Below are 19,608 nucleotides of genomic sequence, written 5' to 3'. Positions count from 1 at the left end.
GCCAGGAGAGAAAAGAAGCGAAACGAGAAGCGGCTCCCTGAAATATTAATAAGAAAATAGCAGAGTGCGAAGTTAAGCGATTAAAAACTTATTCGTTGATGTTTCTGAAAGAGTTATTACTTTTGGAAACAAACGAACAACTTGTTAAAGGTATGAATTATTTCAAATTATGAGTTTTTAACTAAATACTTCTTAAAAAAAAAAAAAAAAAAAAAAACGACGAACGCGTCGATGAAAATTAACATAGTACCGAACGTTTCTCAACTCGTTCGTAAAACTGTAATATTTCTTCTCGATGAGCCACGTAAGATTTCAGCACAGCACTGTACATATAAAAGAGATATTATTTGAACGCAATATGCAAAAAAATGCCAGTATCGTATACTTCGATGATATTTGCTGCAAGAGACAGCCAGAGTAGCACTTGTCTGACTACATATTGGTATATACTACTGTCGTTCTATCTTATCGGAGATATATGCAGCGTTTGTAACATTTTGCAAGAATTCTTCGCAAGAGCTTTGCGTTTTTTACATTTTCATGTTTTCGTTAGCGTATGCGGAAATGAGCAAGGAAAATATGCATAGCAAAAGTAATAGCAAGATTAATTAGACAGCTGCCAAGTGCATAGGATGTTGAGAATATGGAAAACGGGATGAAGTTGTCGCATTCGTGATGAAATTTTTTTTAAATCATACAATATATTACGGAAGCGACGAGCTAACTTAGTCGACGAGATGGAATAATTCGGAGTTAGTTGTAGATAAAACTACGTAAAATTTGAGCATACCTGAAACAAGGAAGAACGTATGTATAGCAAGACATAAAGGGATGCCGCAAATATGACATTATCATTTTGCTATATCAAGAGGTACGTAGAAAAGCGTAATTTTGAGACATAACTATTTACGGCCTCTCAGCGAAATTAATTAAAGAAGTGAAATTTAGTTTGGCCAACTAATTTCAAACTACAATCAATTTTAATGCAGTTTATACAATTTTCAAGTTGGGAGTTTCGTTATTAAAGTTAGAAAACCATTTATAGTGTACTGACGTTATCTATTCGTAGCTCTAAGAACATGTCTACACTTGTTACTGATAAAAATCATTTATTAATACATACTATCTATATGTATTATCCACATAGTGACACAACTTATACTTGTATTCCCAATTATCTTTATCCGACTATATACTAGTTATTTGAATTATGATTCTTAAAATGAGTTATCAAACATTTTCCCGTGACAAATCTGAAATTCTGTACAAAACTAATTATCTTCGTATTATTATACTCGGTATACGCTAGAAAATTCTAAACGCTATTATTCGCAATTTCATCCTAGACACTTTTCCACGCACTATTACACGTAGAACGGCACAAAAATTGCCATAAAATATCAGGACCTGTTGTTTACGAAGCAATTTCCTGGGACAAATTCTAAATTCTATAAAACTCGACGAAGCAATTTCGATTACCTTGCGGGTGCACCGGGTCGAGCAATGCCATTTCCGTGTCGATTGCGCGGCTGTTTTATGGTAACTTCCAGCATTTCAGTTACGGAATTAGCTCTCGGGATACACCACAGAAGATGATCACGACGCTTTGTGTGGAAAGCGATGAATAACGAAAAGCAGATATCTTGCAGGTCACGGAAAATCATCTCGTATTGTCATCGCGTCTTTTTCCCCTTCTACCTTAAAAAAAAGGCGTTGAAATTCTTATGCTTACCGTGAACTGTACACATATAAAGGTCTTAGAGGGTGGAACCACCTCTTTACGGCTCGTAAACTTGCCAATGCCCGTGCATTACCCGAGCTCCGCAGCCATCATAACTTTCCTTCCTTTTATTCCCTTGTATGCTCCTCTATAAAATATCTAAACGCTCCCCCCTTCCTCCCTCTAAGTCGAGCCGCTACTTCACTACGTGGACAACATCCCCTCTGTCGCCCATGACCCCGCGAGTTGAACACCTAGATATATCATGTGAATTTTTCCACGTGGTCCTCTGCCGCTTCAAGGATCACGATTTGTCGCGGCAGATTCTCTCTCAGACGGGTATCTTCCGACCCGTTATTGCATTCATATCCGCGGTTTCCTTGAGAGGGTTGTATTTACGTCGAGATTGCTGAAAATGAAAAGCTAAGGGAAAGGTAAGGGTGGTAACCGTGGATTTTCTTTCCTCTTTTTATAGATATACCTTTTGCTCCTATATACAGTTATAACGGTTCAGGTAGACCCGAGGAATTTGGGAGATTTTTTAATACGGTACACGAGGCGCAGAATTCAAGGAACGAGGAGAAGATAATACGAAAAATTTCATTGGTATTATTTAATTAATATATGAATACGGCACTTTTATCCGGTCACCTGGAGGCGGACGGTAGATTCCATTTCCACAGTGATCGCACCGGTTGGTGTATTCTGGTGTATTCGAAGAATAAACTTTTATAGAATTAAATCTTAGATTTGTTTTTTGAAAGTATCGGCCACAGAATGTCTGTGACCATCGGTAGGTACTAAGTAGACCTAAGTTGAAATTGAATAAAAATACGTATGGATTTATAAAACGAAAAACAAATATTCACAGAAGTTTTATTGATCGTATCAGTTCTATTTCGTCATTTTAAAGTTTTCAAAATAATAAAGTTTTCCCAAGACTCGTACCGTACGAATCGTTTTGATCCTAGGATTATCGAAGTCTCAGAGTCTTCAAGATGCTATAGTGGACAAGGTTCTAAGACCACTGATGCGCCATGATATTCGAGATCTCACGGTTCTCGAAGTGTCTGGGTGCCCGAGATTCCTAGATACACAAGGTGTTAGGAAACACTCAGCAAGTAATACGCCAGAGGCTTACTAGTTTCCTAATTCTCTAGTTTCCTAGTCTCTTATTTGGCGTACTCATAGTTCCAAGTATCATTATAAAAAAGCTAAAAAATTCTGCAAACACCATGGTAAATGATAAACATCTATATATTACTATTAAACTAGACTGTCGTTCATGCCGTCGATAGACAATTTTAATTTATACGATACTGTTTCCATGAAAATCTTTTCTTTAGGTACCAATTACTAACTAGCCATTACTTTGCAGTTTTTGGTAAAATTCTCATGTTGATATCGCAAGTTCATCAATGTTGGTGAAAAATGTACGTATCATGAATCGTCATTAGAAATTCTCGCAGTTGTGTCACTGCAACAATGAGATAGTAGACAATTTCCTGCTAGATAGTTGCAAAGTTAAAATCGTTTAACCTCCTTGGAAATAAACAGAGTCACGAAAGTCTAGTAATCTGCGACATCGAGGACCCACATCGGGTTGACCACATTGCAAAACTTGGCCCTTCCTTTGACCCTGCTTCATGGGAATTCCCACTGCCTTCTCATCTCCTTCTTTATGGTTCTTCTCGTGAGCAACCTTCGTATCGGATTTACACAGCCGGCGAGACCGCCAATGGAAGCTTCTTTCAGGCGAGTTTCAAAGAAGCTCTCAAAGGAACTCACCGTGCTTTTGACGGTTCCGAAGTTTCTGCCCCGTGGACCGACAGTATAGAGAGACTGTTCCGCCAAGAGTTGACCGGAGAGCCGCTACGAAAGAAAAATGACCTCGTCCCCTTGTATCGACTGTTCGAGTAAACGTCGCGGTACCTCTGCGTTCGACGAAAATATGTGTCGAGAATCGTTAATAACAAAGAAGGTTTAGCAACGTTGGCATATAACATTTTAGTATTTCGACTTTCGTTGGATTGTGATCCGATGATCCGAATGGAACCTTTTTTTAGATCTTCAGGTGTGTTTGTACGTCTTCTTTAGATGTATAACGTAATACAACGAGAATATTTAAATAAATAAGAAGTATAAAGAATAAAAGATTCGAAATATCAATGAAACTTAAATAAATTTACATTAATTAAAATTTACATTTACAATCATCTGTGATATTAGCTGAGATTCAGAATAAATTTTCCAACAGTAAAATTTTGAAGTGGAAGTAGTACGAATGTAAAATTGAAACGACAGACTACGACAGACTAAGAACTTATTGTTTATGTTATCTTCTCAAGATAAATGTATTTTGAGAATTGAATATTAATTATGTACTTACACGTATGTTGCGAGATTGAGAAATTTACAACAAGTAGAGTTGATCGGTTAAATCTCTGTGAAGCGTACATATTAAACGTTAATATTGTTTTCGATGAATGAAAGCCTCGTTATTATTAATTCCCACATAAATCATCGGTTCCTCTATAATTGCATCTTTAAACAGCCCCGTTTCGATGACGTAATTTTCCACATGGTGACACATTCACTCAGAATCTATCTTTCATCGTTCATTCCATAGGAAGTTCGCTAGAAATATTCCACTCCCTAATCGGATTATTCTCAGTTTGCATTCGACGTAGTTCGCAGGCCTGAGGTTTTAGCCACGAACTTTCTTACTATCGGAAGTTCATCGCGTGCGCTAATGCCGAATCTTTCTAACTAATTAATTATAAAGTAATAAAAAATGATAATCTTTCGTGTAATTAATTTTCATCCTTAAAGAAAATGGAAATTAACTTTTGTAAATAAAATTGCTACACTAATGAAATTAATTGTCCTTTGAACTAATTTTCATCTACATTACATTCAATATGAAATATTTATTATTTGAGTCGTTCCCAGAGATTTTCTCTTATAATATTCAAATAAATTTTACAGATTTAAATAAAGATTAAACTTATAATAGCTTATCAACTATTAATACGTATTATTGTTATATCCAGTATTTTTCGGTATAGATAACAACAAATAGACAAAGCAACGATTCTTTAAGCCCGTTAACTAATATAAAACAATTTATAACTCTTTAAACTCTTTAAGTGAGATATTAACAAAGGATATGGATTCCACTGTTTTACGAGTTAAGTTCAAAATTCCAACGTCGAAATTGTAAAGAGAACATGAAATGTGGATTTCAGCTCGCACATCGCTGGGCCCGTTGCTTCGCGACGAAAACACCAACGGGAATCTGACTGATGGTGACGACGAGTTGCTGGAATCATTGGTGAAAACAGCAACGAAGACACCGGCAACGAGAACAACGCCGAGGGAACGCAAGAGGACCAGACACGCCGATCGTAAGTCTTGTAAGTGTGATCCCCGCACCCTGCACTTACCCTCCATTCTTCCGCGCTGATCGATCTATCCATGTTCTTTCTTAACAAAATCGATCGTTTAATCGGTTCCTTGCCGATTCATTTTCGGCGTCTTCGCGTGACGTATTTATGGACCAATCTTTTCGAGGACTTCTTGGCGTAGAGATCCATTTTGAAAACGATCGATATTTTGTGTACTGTACACACGTTGTTGTTAAACTCGTTTAAACGATGATGATTAAGAAATAATTATACGTGGGTCGACGAGAATCTGTTGACAATTTTCTCATTGCATCGGAAAATATCCAAATATCCTACAGAATTATCCTAACTAATCAAAGGATTAACTTAGAAGCAAAAAATATCTATGTAGTATCGTGGACAAAAGGCCTAAGATATCTGCCGAACCATAAACAATGCCGCGAGAGCCGCGGCATTGTCGGGTACATCAATGTGTCGTCGGTCTTCTTTTTAAGTGGATAGTTTCGTGGAAAGGGCCTGCGTGACCCTGGCCACGGGCGTTTCGGGACACGTGTCTCGAACGACGGGAAAAGACAAAGAGACGTTAAAGGCAGTGTTAGTTGAGAAGCCGGAGAGGACGGATGCAAAAGGTGTGCAGAGTGTGAGTTGAGAAGCGAGAGCGAGCGAGTGTAGAAGCCGGAGAGTGTGAATCGGGAAGTCGAAAGCCGCGTATGAAAATGAGACGTACGACAGCATTGTAATCATTTCGTTGCTTCGAATATTATTAATTAAATCAAAACATCATTACGTGTCCTTTCCTCTAAGACCCATTAAGATACTACATCTATATAATTTTTTATCTATGTAACTAATTGTTCATAAAGTGTGCAAACAGCTTAAGTTTCATTGAAAAGTATTAATATAGAGTTTCTAGATGATGCACGTGTTATCTTTGCGTCTCATTTCAAAACTCGTTATTTCTGCGTTCTTATTCTGTGTGTTATTCTTAAATTTTCTCACGAAGCATCGATCTCATGCTCGTATTTATCGAGTTAGGAGGCGTTAGGCGATTTCTAAAGATATCTACAAGGTTCGATTGAGCGGAAGGTTCGATGAGCAGGTTCATCGATTGGAAATCTTCCGAAGCGGGAATTCATTTTTCATCAGGAGATCGTGAAGCTCGATTTACTGGTTGGGTTGATTAATCGCTCCCCGGATTTGAGAAGCGTTTTCCCGGAGATTCTAGTTTTCTAGCGGAAAACGCAGATTTCGATACGATCGACCGTTGTTTGCAGATAAATAATTGGCAGGTTCGGGAAGTGATTTCTGGAAACTCGACCAGCGATTAATCTACCGGGATTCGACCAACGAGACAGTAATTCGTTGACAACTTTCTCGTTGTATTGAAATTATGGCGTCATTCGTCATTTTCATCTCTTTTATTGTGAATTTTGAATTAAATATATTACAGAATCTGAACGCTTATATTTTTATTAAAATTATATTTTTAATAAAATAGAATTTTTTAAAAAATATTTGTTCAAGTTGATCAATTGTCGATGTCTAAGCATAGGAATAACTTGTCGAGTAAAAAATGAGAAATAGAATAATTTTTCGTACATTGGATTACGATGTGTACGAACTGACCATTTGAATGCTGAATTTTTTATCTGTTTAGATTATATCAAAAGGTATGTCGAGAATTAAATGTTGATTTTTCTTTATTTTCTTTTTTTTTTACCACATGTATCTTCTGTATGAAATCTGTGAGAAAATGAAAATTTGTTGAAATGGTCGATTTGTCTGAATCTGATTTCTCATATCCAGTGACGATACGATCTATCACAGACAACAACAAACACGGGCTTGAAGTTGCACTAACATTAATTAAGAAAATATCATAGAAGTTCGTAATCCTCCTCGATATTCCTTCATTCGTATCCTCGGAGAAAAACATCTCCGTTGAACTGTTCTTCTTGATCATGTTTATACAGTAGGACAACTTTATAACGTAGAATTATTAGCAATTTCCATCATTTCAAAGATTTGTTTTGTTACGTGCATTAACGCCATTACTAGAAAGTCAATTTGTGATTATTTAATTTAAAAAACAATTTCATTTACTATTTCTATTACTTAATGAATATAGAAAGATTTATTCGACGTATTATACCCGATCTATTTTTGCCGATTAACTGGGGAATTAACTCATCAATCATATTACCAATCTTTTGAACATAATAATTGTTTTATTTAAAAATATTCTTTTAAACGTTGTTTTATTTGTGTTGAAAATAAATTACATTTGTTACATTTAACACAAAAGTTTCAACACGTTAATATTTACGAAATAGAACAAGAATTTTCTCTAAATATTCGAGCAATTTTCATTCAGACATTAATTCGTAACCAAAGGAAACAAATTGATTTTTAATACTAATAACGTTTCCTGATTTTTCATGATAGAAGCATTATTAATTTCTGTTGTAACCAGAAAACAGACAATGCCAATCATAATTTCATGAGAGAAGTTATCTGTTGGTGAAATCAAATAAATCTGTCTCCAGGTTTAATGCCGAGCTTTTAATCCTTAAAAGCGTCCGGTAAGGCAGGCAGGTGTTGACAAGTCGAAGTGAAACAGTAACGAAATCGATTCCTGAAAATGTTAGCGCCAGCATTATTTCTGCTTTATCCGTGGAATAATTTATACGTCTGTAAATGGAATCCTCGAGTAAATTCCTCTAAAACGATCTAGAACGATCGGTCCATAAATAAAGATTCGCAAGACGCATCGATCTGTAAGCGGAAGTTCGGAGGCGAAATTCGAAACGCCCGCGATCGAAGACAACATTAACATTGAACGAACTTCGATCGTTAGTTCAATTTTCTTTGAGCACCTTATTGGCACCGATCTTCCTTCATCTTTCCTTTCAATCTCGCGTAACTGTACATATACGGGTATGACAAAATTTCAGCTATATTTATAAGGTGTGATTTTATGCATCAAGGTAACGAAAAAGGTTCAGGTATTTATACCCAACAATTCAGTTACGACCAAGTTGTAATTGTAAATTAAAAAGCAGACACCTCATACTGGAGAAAATGGGTAGCCCACAGAAAGAATATTTATCTCTAATTACTCGTCGAAAATTAGAAATTCTAAGCACTGAGCGATTTGTGGCCCTGGATATATACATTGGCTCGTGAAAGAATTTCAACACTTATCACAGTACCAAACTTTTATATATTGTATCATATAAAATATTTTGAACTTTCCTTAGTGACATAATTATATCGATGTTTGAAACGAATCTGGAAACGCGTAGAAAAGTTACAAGACATTTATTGTAAATATACATCGTGTAAAATAATTATTCTATGGCATAAATAGTAATTTTAAGCATATAATAATAACTGTTAAAGATAGTCGCACTTAAAATATCAAGGCTTATTGAAGTAACTGTTTAAATACTTTTACCATCTCTGCGAAATCTATACTTTCAGATTTCTTTCAAATTCTATCGATATAATCGTCTGGTCTCGTTACAACGTTAATGAAATATCAAAATGTTTCGCATAATACACATAATACATATATTTAGAAGAGATGTCTATAAGTGTTCAGATACTTTCACGCACCACTGTACATCGTTTCCAATTATAAAAGATATTCGAAGAAATTGTTTGTTAAGAAGTTTGAGTAAAAGTTGTCTATTTCCACCGGTGGGAATAAATAATCCCAGCTACGACAAAGTTTTGATCACCATGCGTCATGCAGGCCACGTAGGTTTCGCAAGTTTTTCAAGCAACATCTGCGGTGGCAGTTTTTTAAACGGCTTTCCACGAAAATGAGACGCCCCCACAGTTTGGTGAAAGTGTCATTTGCATTTTATATTGCGGCCATTCACAGTTTCAGGACACACGGTTCCCGGAGCGTGCTGGTCGCACCGTTTTTATAGTTGAACGCGTCAACGTTTGAAAAATCCGCCGAATTCTTCTCGTATCTCTGTTGAAAATGCCTTTTTTCGGTTTATTGCCGGGTGTTTTAAGAATTTCGTTTTCGAGGTTACAAACGAGTCTGCGAGAAAAGAAAAAGAAATATAACGAAAAGGAAGGTGATGCGAAGTGGCGAATAAAATGTTAAAATGTCTTTCGAGGTGTGACATTTTTGCTGTGAAAATGAAATATCACTGTCATACTGGCCACCGGAATCAGTTTTTGGTATTCTCGATTTTTATGAAACTTCATATAGAAAATAGAGAAATATTTGACTTCCTTCTAACGCTTGTATTCGAACGATGCCGGTAAAATATCATTCCCTGCAGTTTTTAAACAACTTTTTTTTATGTCCAGTTATTACATCGAAGTTGGAATATTTACACTTTTGAAAAATACTATGTAAATTAGTGTTCGTATAATAAGTATTTACATATGTCATATTCGTAATTTCTACATAGTTTATACAGGAAAATTAAAAAACCTAGAAACAAACTCACGTAGAAATATTTACATTATCAATATTGCTATAGTAACACCGGTAGCGTATATAGAATTAACCTTCGTAGTAGTAGATTTATAAAAATGAAAGATTCTAAAGATTCAGATAATTCAGCAATACGTTAAACGCGATAGACTGTGCGTAGAAAGATGTAACCTCAGACAAATATTCTGATTCCTTTCTCTTCTATAAAGAAGATTCAATTATTATTACTATATGTCATCGACCAATACCGTGATTTTTTAATCGGAAACAGGGGGGTAGATTTTTAGCAACGGAACGTATAAACGTTTCCTGCATCGTATAACGAGGTATTTGCTGCACGCACGCGAGGGTGCAAAAGGATAGAAGATAACGATTAAACATTGCATACATACCGCAGTAAAATAAAAAAAAAAAAAAAAAAAAAAAAGAAAATGCAGACATATCGGCATAGAGAGAAGTTCGTAGTGCGTGCTTTCTGTGAAAAGGATATACGGGAGGAAAGCAAATAGGCTACGATTTCAATTCCTATGCCACACGTCGCGCCGTTTCGAACGATCGATGGAAGAATGAATCTCGTTCGTGCCACTCATAATAAAGTCAGGATTTACACTTTATGGATCTGTCTCGTCTCTTTTTCTTTTTTTTTTTCACTGTGCAACCGACAGACGCATAGTTTGGATTTTTTTCCCGCTTCTACAAATATTTATTCGTCTATCCGAGGGAAAAGCGACAAACATTTCAATCAGAAGTATCGTTTGGTACTTGAGTCGCATTTATAGATGGTTTAAGTAAAAGAGTTTAGTGGAGCGGAAATTAAACGTACGTGTTCCTGGAACTTTAACCTATTTACCGTTGATACGTTCGTAATAAAATCTGACGCAGAGTTGATTTTATATCATTTCGTTACGCGAACTATTTTCTCTCATTTATTACGCGTGTAGCTTTTTTGTCAGTTACTAACATTCGATGTTGATACTATAAAAATTGTCGAGATCCTTCTTACATAATAACCTTTTTGACAGAATAAACATTATATAGTTGTATAACATACATGTGATCGCCAAATAATGTCCAGCTTTTAAATTGAAAAGTATTGTAACAATGATATCAGTCTATAAAAAATATAATTGAAATACTAAAGGCATTGATACGATATATATAATTTCATAAAACACGCAGAAGGAAGAAAATGACATTACCTCGAAATAATTTGCATTTTCTAAATTGAAGAGAAAGGTATTATAAGAATGATATCATTCCATAAAAAATGCAGTTAAAATGCAAAACGCATTGATACGATAAATATAGTGTATTCATAAAATACGTAGAAGGAAGAAAATGATATTCTCTCGAAATAATTTCCAGCTTCTAAATTGGAAAGAAAAATTTAATAACAACGATACTAGTTCTCATAAGAAGTTAAAAACGCAACGATTTAATGTAAGCAGCAGTCATTAGAATACACAGCGTATTTGGTCTTGTTCGAGTTAAGCTCAGGGCTTATGGAGGTTTCTGCACCCCATCTCCATTGGCGTAATATAAAAACACCACTGAAAACCTCGTTATACAAGGAAACATACATTAGCGAATATATTTGCCGTGGAAACGTGTTGATTCTCTCCATCCGGCAGCAAAACACAGTTACAAACACATGTAAGAGACTTGGTCCATAATGCATCAACGATGTTGCATTAACAGTGAACGCGTTAAGGGTAGTTGCCGTACGGACAACACATAGAGTATTAAATAAAGTAAATGATATAATAAACCACGAAGAGAAAAAGATTGGGCAAAAAAAGAATGAGACAAGGAAACTAGTTGCGTCGAGGGAAAATAACTATTGCCATTGTGCTAGCATGCGTATATGTAATTGAGGAGGCGTGCTTTACACCCGGTGAAACCTCCATCCTCGTTTTCCCTTTTCTTCCTCATTTCCTTCCCTTTGTCCCGAATTATCCAGTTTAAGGTGGCGTAGCGAGGGGTGTGGTGATGGCTTGACTACACGTACACACGTACAGGCACACACGCACGCAAATGCTAACCGCTCGAAAGTTTTAACTCGAATCTACCAAAAGGAAATATTTTAATTTTCCGAATGGATATAAAAATTCTCGTTAAATGTTATCATTTGAAACGTAAAAAGTATTATTGATTTGAATAATTATTGTAATATTTTTTCTCACTCTTTTATCGTTTTCTTGAGTAAGATAAGTCCACCTTCTCGTCTCTTGATTTCGATGTCAAAAGAAAGAAACTTGCTCGCCAATATGAGTTTCCTAATAAATCAAATAAAGAATCATTTTTGGAACTTTCGATAAAGTACAAAAATACATTCTTCCAACCAAATAAAGGAATAGTTTTGGTGACACACAATATTACAACATGGAATGTTTGCCGTCATTGTTTTCGCCTGTGGTCTTTAAATATAATTAGCTGCCATTGTATCTCTATCACTACATGAACCGAGGCTTTTGTACAGCGTAATGTACAAATACAAGCGTATAAATAGCCGTGTATATGTGTTTGCGCGTGTGTAATGTACGTACGTACGTACGTGTATAAATATAAACTGGTGGCGGTTGCTAACAGGGTGGCCTAGCCTTCTTCCCTTCCTCTTTTTTTCTGTCTGACAGTGAAGCGGTCGCGCACCCGGGAGAACAACACCACGCCGGAAGGGTACCAACCCTGAAGGGCTACCGATCGTGATCGACGCGATGAAGGTTCGCTGGTTTTTCGATTAAACGCATTTTCTTTTTCTTTATTTTCCATCGTCTGCGTGTAACGTGTGTCTCTGTATCTATCATCTGTTCTTCCCTTTTCAACCGCGTGTTTCATATTTTCTTTCCTCTCGCCTTGGAACACCTTCTTGCTTCTTTTTGTCTGGGTATGCTTTGCTTGTCCTTTGCAACATGCAACACGAACGCAATATTTTAAGGTTGACGTTTTATCTGTTGATTGGAACGTCTCTTGGCGAGACTCGCGATTTATTCACGGTTACTCTTCGTTTGGTTTGTGTTCGATGACGATATAATTTTGCTGGGCATGCCGAATGAAACTTTTAATCGAGATATCGAGGTCTGTTTGAAATTAATGATAGATGGACAAAAACGAAGATCGCGATATTTATCGAAGGTATATTGGTATATTACACCGCGGATGTTTATGCAATCTCATATTTTTATAAACGTAATTAAGCAAATGAAATATAAATCGAAATTTATTTCGTCTTCTTATAATTTTATATATTGTGTGCGTTTGCTACATTTCTATTTTATAAATGCATGAAAATCTGCAGTCTATTCGTGACCGTTCATTTAGATCAGTTGATTTTGAACAGACCTTAGAATCTATTAATATTCGAGATGTTCTGTCGGATATATTTTGCATGTGCTACATATACATACATGTTACGTTCGTACAATTTCATCGTATTGATCGTACGATCTACATTTAGATGACTTTAAATATATTGGAAAATTTGGTTAAACATAGTGACGTCCGATTACTCGTAGACGTTCGTCTGTCTCTCAAATTAAGTTAACATACTTTTTGAAGATTAAAATTCATGTTCCATAATCTTGTGGAGGATGATTAAACGTGTTGATTAAACTTAGTGACGTCAAATGTATTTAAAAATATTTTAAATATTTAGCACAGAATACAAAGTAAACTATAGTTCGCTCGATACTGGTCGATATAAGAACGCTCTATACTAACCAACTGATTACAAATTGATTCGCTCTAAAGACTGTTTCCAAAGACTGATTACTGATCACTATACACCACCAACACGTTTAATCATCCTCCACAAATTGGTGACCCCAATGTGATTCATGTGCCGCTACAATTTTAATTTTCACAACTACATCTCAAGACCTATCATCCTGTAATTTAGATCACAAAGACGAGTAAGCCTGTTACTCATTCGAAGGTTAAGTAAAAAGTTCAACCACCATGTGTTACACCTACGCTTTTGTGGCAGAAGTTTCTTTGGCTTGTAGGGGAATTACGGAACCTAAATGCATTTACCTCGGACGGACTTTTGCCCTAAGCGAGTCAGTTCTTGCCTTTGCAAATTCACCTCGAAGAACAACCTTATCGGTAAAAGTTGTTCGGTATCCTTAATTAATTAATAATCCTGTCCAAAGCAAAGTAAAATATTGCGTACTTCTTACTGAGATTAATCGAAACTGAGATACTCGATCATAATGTTGATCATGGAGTCATAAAACGTTTCGTTATCGCTTCAATTTATTTGTAAATTGCATGTCGAATGCGTTATTGCTTTGTGTTCGTGTTCAGACAGGTATTTAGAAATATTTCGAAATACGAGTATGGATATTTCATGTTCCAATAATTAAGTTGGTTCGAAAGACAGGATAAATTGAAATAAACGACAGAAGAGCGATTTGATCTTAATTTATAGACGTATACGTGAGTATACGTGATGAATTCTTATTTCGATGGCTCCTTTTAGTCGCACCGTATAATTACATACGTTGCACGCGCTTCTATCATGCATTTGTATAGAGAGAAAGTGATAAACCCGTGGAATGTTGAATAATTCAAGCGGCGCGCTTGTCGAAGATGCTTTCAACGACATTTGATTTACACAGGTAGGAACCGATGTTAAAACATACTTATCTGCTTGAATTTTATTCTAAGAAAACAACAACAGTAGCGCTTAAAAACGATAATAAGTTTAGAGAGCAAAGTAGACGCCTCAGTTTACCTTAAGAAAATCAGAAAGCAATTACGATAATGTCGTTTCGTTGGAGCAATGATAGCGATGAGTATCGAAAAATAAAAGGAACAAATTGCCTATATCTATATATATAGAATTATATTTTACCATAAGCTACATTGCTTTTGTAATGAAGCAAATATTGAACTCAATTACCAATGAATCAATCCACTTAGGGTAAATGTGGCTTAACATTATCAATAGCTGGATTACGTAGTTATCTTATGTAATGCGGTTCGTATTGCCATTCGTATATTTATGCAATGTTAATATACAATGTAATACGGCGTTCGTATAATTATCAGTTTTGCCTTCTAATCATTTCATGAAATAATTCTGCTTGTGAATTACGTAATAAGCGTCACGTACGAACCCGAGGGAATATATTACGGAGTCTGTTGATGCCCTTAGTTCTGATTAATCCTTACAGTGTATTCGTTGCGAAAGGGAATAATGAATCGTTGGAAAAGGAGATCGGTCGCCGGGAAACGCGACGAAAGCAACGACTATACGGTGATGCGAAGAGAATCTCGTTCGAAGATGCCATCCGCGTGTTGATTAATTTCAGACTTCGTGTTAATTACTTTCCGAACTGATAATTAAATTTTAACTAGCCTTATTTATGGTGGTAACCAGAAGAAAGTAGTATAGGTACGATAGAAACGTCTCGAATAAATATTAAACAAGGTAAAATAAACTTTCAATTATTTCGTAAAATCACGATAATCAATTACACGACAATTAAATTGATCGATCGTACGTATTTTACGTCCTTTGATCAAACAAATTTATCATTATAATCTACATCTGATCAATGATCATAAGTAAACATCCGGACACTTTAGTCGTTACATGAATGTCCGTAAAATATCTAAATTAACGAGAGTAACATTTATCATCTCACAAATTCACCAGAAATCTATGAAAATAATTTAGAAAAGTAATAACACTCTGTATACCAAATTAAATGTTCTCAATCTTATTACCTTATTAAATGGCATTGTACATTGTTGTTGAAGAGCATAGCAAAATATCGGGGAGTTTTCGCCTAGAGCTATGTACATCACTCGTGCAACATACACACGCACACACACCATCAATCGAATTACCATCGATGTATGATACGATGGCGCACACTTTTGATACACATACACATACATATATGTATGCACATACAGGCATATCGAAAGAAGCAGCGAGCGAACTAATTTCGTTGGTATCGATCCTCCTTCCCTGTCGCGACAAATATTTGCTAAGTAGCTCGGATGGAGTGCGGCCGTGGACCGATATACACGATAAACACGGTTCGGCGGTGTCTCGTTAATAACGTGATCACGGAGCGTTCTGGTGCGTCCCGACGCGCGCGGCACACGCGTTACGCCGAATAAATCGGAACTATATGGATCCAGTGTTTGTCAGACAGCCGAAGCACGAGCGATTCGCCCGAGCAACACTAAATTGGAAGTCAACGACGCGCGAAAATCGGCCAATTCGGCCGATCAGAGGATCCATCATTACGAAAAGAATGAATCTACGAATTGACACTCTCTAAAGAGTCACTGTTGAACGTGTTGTGTGGTTATTACTGGCGGTGATTTGGGGTTCTGTTTCATGCACATTAGCCATTAGGTCAGGTTTGACGCGTACTCACGAATCCGAATCAATTTCAATGGCATCGCTTCGAAAAGTTTATTTTATGGAATTGGATGATCGCTGGTAAAAAGTAACGTTCCGTCTCATTTTTGTATTACAAATGAGCAGCTATTTTACTACTAGGAAGAAACAACGTATGCACGTTATATTGTAATGGTAAATAATTTGCAGTAAATTCGATTTTCCTAATTCGAGTTACGCAATGCGTTTGTCTAGATGCCTATCGATAGTTGCATGGTTACCTTTCGTTTCTTTATTCGATCAGTTCCTATGTTATTTCATCGTGCCATCGTGGATAGAATCGATCGACTTCCCCAAACGAATTTCAGATTTCGTGTTTGGAATGCATTGAGAATAGAAGAAGTGAAAGCAGCTATTGTTGATCAATCAAATTGGTTATACTCAGGAAGTGATTACTTTTTCAGTATAAGCTTCGTTCGAAATTTTTTACAAAATTTTAGAAAAATAATACTTCCGTGGAATTATACAGGTACGTCTTTAATCGTAAAGCAAACACATAGGCATCGCGTCAAATTCTCTTCGAATGTTCATTAGTAGAATAAATTTGAAAATGTCGATAATAATTCCAATGCTCTTGGTATGAATATTTGAAATGACAATTTTGATTATGACAAAATTATTAAAATGTTTTGTGCACACGAAATCAAAAGAAACCTTTCGTATAATTTCAACGATTTAAATTAACGTCATATTCATTATAATATATTTAGTAGGAAATTAATTTTCCAAATTCAGAGAATACCTACATTTGGAATACTTCATGAAATCGTGTTTCTTTGATAAAATATTAAATACTTCGAGCGATATCTCGATAATAACAATCGTCAGCTTTGAATTTGAAAATCATTCGATTCATAGGTGGCGAACGCGCGTCATAATTTTCTAAATACATTAACCAGCATTCATAATTATATATGCAAGTGCGAGCTGTTCATTTTCATTCCGTTAACTGCGGGTTCGCGTCGCGTTAATAACAAATGTCACTCACACTAACACCATGAATCAATTTTCGCTTGATCAATTATTGTACGAAACGATTAAATATCTAATATTATAATAATACTTCCTAGTTGTAGCACTAGCACACATTATGGTATGGATCGTGATTATCAAATACACGTAGGTATCGTTAATAACCATTCATTTCTTCCATTAAACGCTTGTGTAATGCGAGGTACTTCAGCCAAACCTACGAGATAGGAACCTCGGCGATCTGGAATGCCTTTGACCCATGGTGTAAATAATGGCGTGAAATGTTAGCTTAATTATCACATTTCCTTTGGTTCTACCGCATGCAAAACTATTTTGGAACGATTATTTGGAATGATATTTTACGTGACTTGTACAGCACTATAGTTTGAATGCTTTAAATTGACGAACATTACGTGTAAAGTAAGATTAAAATACTTTTCCTCTATAAATACTATTCGAGCATATAAGAATAATGATATTGATAATAAGAATGTACATTTATTAGAATAAAATCTAAAAATTGAAATCATTTCTTAGTTACTCCTGTCAACGTATCTATGTATGATAGAAAGTTACACGAAATGTTCTAATGTTTAAAATTACCTGCATATGTTAAACTTATTTCTAACAATACTACTTCGATGTAGACAAATATCAATCGTTTATAATTCACAGTGCGTAGAACGCTGAAGAACGGCCTCTCGGAAGAGGAGAAGAAACACATCGCCACCTACATCAAGGGCTACTGACTGTGATAAAACTCGAAACCTGTAGCTCGTCCACGAGAAGAAAGGAGGGATAGTAACACGATCATCGAATCTTCGGTCGGACGTTGATCACACGACCAGAACATTGCGATTTCACGGAGGCGCAACCAACGAACACGATGAAACAAAAAGCCTCTCTCTATGGAAATCGCATACACCAAGGTTATATGTTAAAAGAATTATATATACATATACATATATAGATATATATACACGCTTATATATATATATTTCTATCGAACTTTCTGTACGTTGGCAGAAAGCTATCGTTTTTATTAAATTCGTCGGTGAAGACGAAACTCGAGGCCTTCCATTCTATTTTTCGATCTTATCGCTTCAACTGTCGTTCGTACTTTTCCAAATACGATCAAATGCCGTAATGGAATAAACCGTATTGGCCTAAACCTTTATAGTTACAGACGATCAGAGTTGAATTTCGCAATTTTGATACTAAGAGGTATTTTCTAATTAATTGAATCGGTCCAGTTTTATCAATTTAATAGATTTTTGATTGTACGAATGGTGAAAGATTCAATCGGTTCACAAGTTGATACGTGCATATTCGTTGAGTGGTAAATCATTTAATTTTCGTCGTGTATATTTTTTAAGAATTTTCCTTAAGAAGATGTACACATATCGAGAAATATTTTATGCACTCAACTCTTCGCAGTCGCTAAAAATGACCGATTGTGTAGCACAACGAAAGAGAAACGGATCGGGATGATCAGTCAGACGGCTCACATCTCGTTTGGTACGACTGCTGGCTTGTAGGCGACGAAGCGACGAGCTTACGGGTCAGCGTTTCGCATCGCGAACGAATACCACGACTTTTGAAACTTATATCCTCTCCATCTTCTTTGCGCGGAAAAAAAGCGGCATGAAAGAAGGAAAAAAAAATGGAGAGAGAAGTTTTCAAATGCATCTTCCGCGGTGACAGTTTCTCGCGAATAAATGCCCGTACGCGAAGAGGAGAAAGCATTTCTCGAAGCAATTCGCTTTTGCAACATGGAACGAGAAGATTATTGAAATACCCGCTGAGATGTTTCTGCATTCGAGCAAACACTTGAAAGTTCGAACGACAGCGATGAAAAATCGGACAATCTTATCGAAACGTACGCGCCTCAAACGACACTTTTGATTCGTCGATGAAAAACTTTGAGTTCTCTCTTCAGGTTTAAGGAAAGTTTCGAACGAAATTCAATGAACCATTCGATGATACGAAACCGTATCTTTCGTACGTATTTCTTTTTCTCTTTTTTTTTCTGTCGACGAAGGAAGAAACTAGGAAACGAACACGAGAGTTTATGAACGTGAATAGCGATTTTATTTCTGCCGATATCGTAGGTAGTGAATTTCGAGTACCTAGACGGCGAAAATTTGTAAACGGTGTGATTTGTACGGCGAGAGGAGAAACTTAATTAATTTAATCATCACCTTATTATCGCGCTGCGTGATGTTGCGTATGCGCTATTACTGTAATTTTCTGCGGAAATAATTCTTGAAATAAAATTGAGAGCAGCAATAATGAATGGTCTTGTTTATTTGGTGTTCCCCATTTTTGTTCCTATCCTTCCATCCAATCTACGAAATTGACCCTCGATTAATGTAGCATAGGATTCGATCATAAATGATATACAACGGTTTGGATCAAGTTAATTAATTCTCGAGTACTTCGCTTTAATTTGTATTTTATTTCCAACAAAAAAGATCAATGTTTATGTAACGTTTCATCATAGTATAGCCTCAGTCTCCAAAACATGCAAGTTAAAAATAATTCTGCTTCGGTGTTCTTATATTTGTCGGATTTCGTTAGAAATTTTGGGCGTGAAATAATTAATAAGTATAACAAGAGCTATTGACAA

General features: G+C 36.0%; 1 protein-coding gene across 4 annotated transcripts in view; it reads left to right on the top strand.

The window, feature by feature from the left end:
- Positions 1 to 19,271, top strand: part of LOC126915533 (FH1/FH2 domain-containing protein 3) — a 241,471-nt gene extending 222,200 nt beyond the window's left edge. For 3 of the 4 annotated variants that reach the window (XM_050720280.1, XM_050720279.1, XM_050720278.1), the window contains 2 exons: positions 4,969 to 5,136; positions 17,655 to 19,271. In XM_050720280.1, coding sequence (XP_050576237.1) covers positions 4,969 to 5,136; positions 17,655 to 17,728 — 242 coding nt within the window. In that variant the 3' untranslated portion in view covers positions 17,729 to 19,271. Of the gene's footprint in view, positions 1 to 4,968; positions 5,137 to 12,222; positions 12,310 to 17,654 lie in introns of all 4 variants that reach the window. The other variant, XM_050720281.1, reaches the window with a different exon arrangement.
- The last annotated feature ends 337 nt before the right edge of the window (positions 19,272 to 19,608 follow it).

Source organism: Bombus affinis, chromosome 4 (assembly GCF_024516045.1).
Source record: "Bombus affinis isolate iyBomAffi1 chromosome 4, iyBomAffi1.2, whole genome shotgun sequence".
Classification (NCBI taxonomy): Eukaryota; Metazoa; Arthropoda; class Insecta; order Hymenoptera; family Apidae; genus Bombus; species Bombus affinis.
Note: the sequence above shows the minus strand (reverse complement) of the source record. Positions and strands in the feature narration are given on the sequence as shown.